The 6,706-nt window shown below is 46.2% G+C and overlaps 1 protein-coding gene across 1 annotated transcript in view; it reads right to left on the bottom strand.

Annotated features, from left to right (window-relative positions):
* Positions 1-5,824: 5,824 nt before the first annotated feature.
* The window catches only part of CHMP6 (charged multivesicular body protein 6), an 18,455-nt gene continuing 17,573 nt past the window's right edge, over positions 5,825-6,706 (bottom strand). Inside the window, exons 7-8 of the mRNA XM_018566505.1 lie at positions 6,166-6,220; positions 5,825-5,960 (exon numbers count right to left, since the gene is read on the bottom strand). Coding sequence (XP_018422007.1) covers positions 5,908-5,960; positions 6,166-6,220 — 108 coding nt within the window. The 3' untranslated portion in view covers positions 5,825-5,907. The remainder of the gene's footprint in view (positions 5,961-6,165; positions 6,221-6,706) is intronic.

Below are 6,706 nucleotides of genomic sequence, written 5' to 3'. Positions count from 1 at the left end.
TATGGGGAAGGGGGGCAGCTCTATATTAATGGCCATGGGTGGAGGGGAGCAACTACATATTAATGATCATGGGGGGGAGGGGGACACTCCATATTAATGGCCATGGTTTTGGAATGGGATGTCCAACAAGCTCTTATAGGTGCGATGGTTGGGTGTTCACAGACTTTTTGCCCATACAGTTGATCTTTCGGTTTTACCTTCACCACCAGACAAGACGTAAAGAAAAGAAACACGTTTGTGAAAACCAAAATACATTTATTGTAGAGAAACTTTATTTATAGGGACATTAACCGCAAAAAAAAAAGATGGATATGTTTGTTATATACGGATCCGTATACTCCTTCTGTACACTTTATGAGCAAACTTTGGGCCGTGTCTGTTCTTTGTTATTTCTATGAAATACATATGTACACTGAACATTTTTTTTTAATACTTACTCAAGAAGTTAAATTCTGCAGTTCTCCGACACCCAATCAGGTGACTGATGTCAAGGCAAGGGTCACATGACCTCCATTAGAGGATCTGGAGTCAGCAGGAGTAACCTGCGGATAACTCTCCCTGAACACCTGAGTGCTCACGTTCCTATGTAGCAGCAGCAAATGAGGTCATGTGACCAATGCCTCTGCGCTTGTCCCGATACCGGGTGATGGAGGAATGTGGAATTTCCTTTATTATTGGAGAAAGTTAACTTCGTGAGTCACTCATGTTTATTTACAGCACAGAGGGCGAATATTTCCATAAGTGTACCTTTCAGTTACCCCCCCCTCCCAGCACTGACACCAAGGTCACACGGACTCTCCATTGCAATAAACTGGAATCTATTTGCACGTGTGCAGAAGCAGCAAAGGGTTTGCAGCAGCGGCTGGGCAGCTCCACCATGGGTGGCAGTGTGGATCTGGAAGAAGGATGGACATTTTAAGACATGGTGGTGAGGGAGGGGGTGTTGGGGAGGGTTAACTTAAAGGATAACCACTTCAAAGAAAAATAGTGTTTCCACCTCATCCCAGTAAAAGTTTAAAAAGCAGCATGAACGCCAGTTATTGGAGGCCCCAGAGAAAGGGGAATTCTGTGTGTGAAGGACATTTATTGGGATCTTTTTCAGCAATTTGGCAGATAAAGTTCTGTGACCTCTGGCCTTTGGATGCATTTCACAGTTGTTTTTTTTTTCATTACATACCTTATTTTATACCCAGTGACATCATCACTGGTTCTCTATGCAATGCAGGCACATCATGGCTGGTGGGAGGAGCCAGCAGGGTGCTGTACATGGCTTCCTGAAAACAACACAGCAGCCTGCCTCCATACACCTCTCAAGAGCCTTCGGCCCTGATGCAAGTAGTGGGCTGGCTCTTGGGAGGAGTTATGCAAATTTCAGACACCTTGATGGGTGGGTGTCAGTCTGGAGGAGGGGGTGTTCCTAGACGGGCTGTATTTGCATGCAGACCACCCACGTGGGATGCTGAGCTTCCATGATTGAAAGAACTGAAATCCAATGAATGAAAGGGGTGGGGCCAGGTACTGTCAGGCTGGAGAGAAAAGAGCTACATAATGCTGGATGTCCTCCAGCCAGGAAATGGGGCTGACTTGACATGCTCTTGGCCATAATGCTGAAGCCATCCAGATTCACTGCCAGGGACAGTGTTGTCCTGAATTGTATGCCGCTGTGGAGTCAGAGAACGGTTCTGAAAAAGGGGCAGAGGAGGCAGAGAAGGGGGGTAATTGGCACATATTTGTTTTCTGCCGTCTCTCGCATCTGCAAAACCTTTCTTATACATTGGGAGGGGTGAAGGACATTTCTAGGCAGCCTCAGAGTTCAGGCAGCGGTCAGGAAAGTGCCATGAGGCAGATCAGACTTTCTAGGAAAAAAGGGGGTTTTATAGGTGTGTAGACACTGAACTAAGGACGCAAAGTGCCCTCTGTAATCCTGATATGTTTTTTTTTATTTACGGATGCACAAAAAGTAGGTCCAAAAATTGTACTATGGGCAAAATGTGGATCGTACCAAAATGGCCGCAAAATGTGGTGCATCCCTAGCTTCTCTCCTCCCTGATGGGTGCCAGGCTGTATGCCCTCTGATCCCCGCTGCTCTCCTCCGCCTGTGTCAGTAGAGGCAGTGGGGATCACAGGGGACGCATAGCCGATCCAGCAGGGAGGAGAGAAGCTGTCAAGAGGCTGAGCAGGGCGGTGCGGTAGGAGAGCTCGGCCTCCTGTGACATGCGGAGGGGTCAGGATGCAGCGGAGTACAAACAACAATCAGCACTGATCACCGAGTGTAAGTAAACGACTGAGCACATAGTAAGCTTACCGTGTCCCCAGTTATGAATGGACAGGAAGTGCTCTACATCCCTTCCTGTTCATTCATGATTGTGAACATAGTAACTGTTACCATATCCTCAGTTTATGAATGAACAGATGATCAGTATAGGGGCTTCCTGTTCATTCATAACAGGGGCTGCAGAAAATGAGATTTAAGACTCTGTCTTTTTCTATTTTAAAAAGGAAATTATCAGGGATCCATTTAAACCCTAATATTTCCACAAAGCCCCTAAAAGTAGTAAAGTAAAAATAATAAAAAATGTAAAAAGGTTGGGGGGGGGGGGGGGGACAAAAAAAATTTCATTAAAATTTTAGGTTTTGGCCTGAAACTTTTTAATTTTGGTTTCGGTTTAAAAATGTCATTTCTGTGCATCCTTAATTGTGATTGGAGAACCTTCAAAATGATAATTAAGAAGGTTTCTGATCGGTAAATGTGTATAGAAAGTCATGAATATTATATACAAGCTGATTTGTTAAAGAGTAAACCCAAAATCTACATTTCGATGCGTCTGGTATCGTCTCTCTGTATAGTTTTCTTCAGCAACTCATTTTTGGTGAATCTGATACAAAGTTTCTCCCCTGAAGATCCTGCCAGTGACAGCACTTCCTGTTGTAGGCTGACAACCCTTAGACCCCCATTCACACGGAGCGTTTTGTAGAGAGATTTCGGCTCACAAATCCCTCAAACATGTTGCTCAATGTAGCTCTTCCGATGGGGATGTTTACATCTTGCAGCTCAATGTCGCATGTAGCTGAAGCTGGTCCCTCGAACATGAGCTATTTTTCGGCAGGTATCGAGCGATTTGGGCCCAATAGACTTTCATAGACTGCCATAAGAAGCGCGACAAAATGTTCACTGTAGTTCAATGTCACTCAGCTCAAATCAGCGCTGTGTGAGGGGGACCTTTCACACCACCAAGAGTGCGTTCGGCCTATGGAACGCAACCCGGCCCGCTCACTTTGTTTTGGGGTGGGAGGGGGCGTGGCGGTGCATTGAACTCAATGGCACCGCAGCCACCCGCAGTGCGAGCACCGTCACCCGAATGCGTGGCACATTAGTGCCTGCGTTCCGGTCCAGAGCAATCTGCATGCACTGAGTTCAATGCACTGCCCCAAAACAAAGTGAGCCGGCTGGGTTACGTTCCAGAAGCCGAATGCACTGGAACGCACTCTTGTTGGTGTGACTGGGCCCTGAATGGGGGGTCTAAGCCGTGGCTTCGCACTCTTTAGCAGTGTTGTCAGCCTGCCATGTACAGTAAACTCTCAGTTAGCTGGTATTCAACTAACCAGAGCTCTCATCTAACCAGAAAAAAAAAAATCCCCTGTGAACTCACTGTTCTGCGGCATCTATTATCCTGGAAATGATCGTGTGTCTATTTGCTTTTGATTCTCGCATTTCAATATTAATATGAAGTCAATACAGAGTTATTGATATGTTATAGGATGGGGTGTAGTATGGGGTAGGTGTAGTATGGGATATGGCATTAGTTAAACCTATCTTTAATAGTGACTCTCAAGCAACCAGAAACTACCTTTATCTGGAATCTACCAATGCCCATGGATGCCAGATAATGGAGAGTTTACTGTAGCTGGTTGGTATCAGGACTATTATATAAGAAGCCTGAAGGAGTGAGGATGGCAGGCTGCTAACTGCAAGGCAATGGCTTAGGGTAGTCACTCTTGCCACTTACACCCCTCCTCCCACTCACACAGGATCTCCAGGGAAGGAACTTTGCAATAAATGCACAAAAAATAATTTGCTCAAGAAAACTTGCCAAACATACTGAAAACTAGATTTGGGGTTTTTATTTCCACCTTTGCAGCCACATTGGGAATCACACCTCCTTTATATTTGTTGTTCACAGAGACAAACTATAAAAAATAATCTGCTGCTTTCCTTTGTACATCTTCTTTGCTTACAACTCAAAAATGAAAAGTAAATCCTTCTCCGCTCCCCTTTTATGTAATGATATGGAGGGGGCTGGGGGAGGGGGGGTTTACTAATTAACCTCATCTGTATTGTGCTGGCAAATCTTTATTAACCGTTGCAAAATAAATACACACACCGTTTGTCCTAACGAAGGGGTAGCGGTATGAAGGTTTGGGCTCTGCATTGTATGTTCATGTACTCGCCATCCGATCTGTCCCTAAAATCCAATACAAGCTCCCCGATAGAGTCCCGGGTATAAACCCGCTACTACTAGAAAGCTCAGTTTTATTATTTCTAGGCATGATGTGTAAATGGGAACACAAACAGATAGTGGGGGGGGCGGGGGGTCTCAAATCTGGCTGCAAAAGGTGGGAATAGGGTAGGTGGATTGCAAAACGCAAAATCCCTGCTCCAGGAGCCGATACCAGTTCAGTGTATCCAGATAAAGAGTCTATGGAGGCTGATCTATAAAAAAGCTATTGCTCCACTGCACTTCACTCAAACTTGCTGCTAAGGGTCACCTGAACTTAGATGAGATCTGTATCTCTACTGCAGGGGTGGGCAACTCCAGCCCTCCAGGTGTTGTGGAACTACAAGTCCCATGAGGCATTGCAAGACTGACAGAGGCCTGACTCCCAGAGGCATGTCGGCATATGTAGTTAAAACCCAGCTGGAGGGGCCAGATTTGCCCAACCCCTGCTGTACTGTCTTGTTTCGGCTTGCAGATCACTAATCACCTTGGCACTGCCCTACTAAATAAGCAAAAACCGGAGTCCAGCCCAACCAATACTACTATTGCAGCCAATCTCAACGGGGGTCCCTCCAGAGGTTGCCTGGAGTCCCCTGAGCTGTGGCCAATTTACCTCCATCTGGTGGTGCCTGTATTGTTCCGGGGGCCAATGCCACTTGGCAGAATCAGGAGAATGACAGCAATGATCTTATTAGCTGTCTGCAAGGTTGCCATTCTGACCACCACTGTAAGGTGGCACGCTACCCAATGACCACCACTGTAAAGTGGCATTTTTTTCCCCAATGGCCACCATTGCAATGGGGCATTCTGACCACCACTGTAAGGTGGCACACTCCCCAATGGCCACCATTTTAAGGTGGCACGCTCCCCCAATGACCACCACTATAAGGTGGCACGCTCCCCCAATGTCAGGGGCATTCCTGCCAATGAGCCCCAATCAATTAATTTTAGCAAGGGTTTCCCAAGACCTGAAAAATATTTCAAGGGTTCCTCTGGAGTAAAAGGGTTGAGAAAGGCCGCTCTACTGGTACAAAAAAACAAAACTTGTTTTCTTTTTTTAAACCCATAGACCTACGACAGACGACACAGCCCATTTGTTCAAATATTAAATGGAAACACTGGCTTATAATTACTGCAAAAGGAGTTCTTGAGCGATCGCTACATTCCCAATCCAACCCTTCTGCTGCTGCTAGGGAGGAAGGCTGGAAGGTGCACTAAGGGGACCATTCAGCCCTGCGGGGCTGGCAGTATCCTTCCACGTCAGTTTGGTTGTTCAGCAGCAGGCAATGTTAGGAAGGTCTCGGCGATGCTCAGCAATAACAGGCTGCAGGAAATTGCAGCGCTCGGGGCCCAGAACGCCCTCCGTGAACACGGGCTGCGGTGATTCTGACCGCAGGAACGCGGCGTTAGGTTAGGAAGCGGCCACCAGCTGTGGTTTGGGTTTGTTCTTGACAGCTTCTTTCTCTGTGGGGAGTTTAAAAAGAAAATAAAATGAATAAAAAAGACTTTACAGCACTCAACCTCCTTCATCAAGCCAGCTACACCAATTGATTTGCCATTGTTTCTCGCGTGTCTTTATGAGAAAGCAAAAATCTGAAATCTATTTCCCTTACTTTGATTAAACTCGCTTTTATTTAACTTTGCATATAGCAGAAGGACACACACTTACCCGGAGTGGTTTCTGGAAGTGGCTCTGTGGGCACCTCTGGGAGTTCCATATCTTCCTGTAATAGAACATGGAACAGCCACATAAAACACATTGTATCAGCTGCTTAGCCTCTTAAAGCTGAAGTTTAATCAGCTTATAAAATGTGCCCCCCTCCCCATCAACATGCTAATAACATACTTTCTTTTTATTTTCATTACAAACCTTAGTTTATAACCAGTGATATCATCATTGGATCTCTGTGTTTCCCTATGCAACACAGAGAGATTATGGCTGTTGGGAGGGGCCAGCGGGGTGCTGTACACATTGCCTTACTACTCCTGAGCTGGCTCTTGGGAGGAGTTATGAAAATATTAAAATGCCTTTACGGGTGAATGTCAGTCTGGAGGAGTGGCAGACCAGGGAGAGCATTGTTAGGAGGCCAGATGTCTGAAATAGGAAGAGATAGTTGGCTCCAGATCATGCAAGAAAGAAGGATGGCAGCGCGGAACCCAGCATGCAGAGGGGGGGGTTCTCTTTTTCCACTTGACAGCGGGACACGCCC

This window comes from Nanorana parkeri, unplaced genomic scaffold, assembly GCF_000935625.1.
Source record: "Nanorana parkeri isolate BGI_ZX_2015 unplaced genomic scaffold, ASM93562v1 scaffold954, whole genome shotgun sequence".
NCBI classification, from domain to species: Eukaryota; Metazoa; Chordata; class Amphibia; order Anura; family Dicroglossidae; genus Nanorana; species Nanorana parkeri.
The sequence above is the reverse complement of the archived record's forward strand: the minus strand, read 5'-3'. Positions and strand labels throughout refer to the sequence as shown.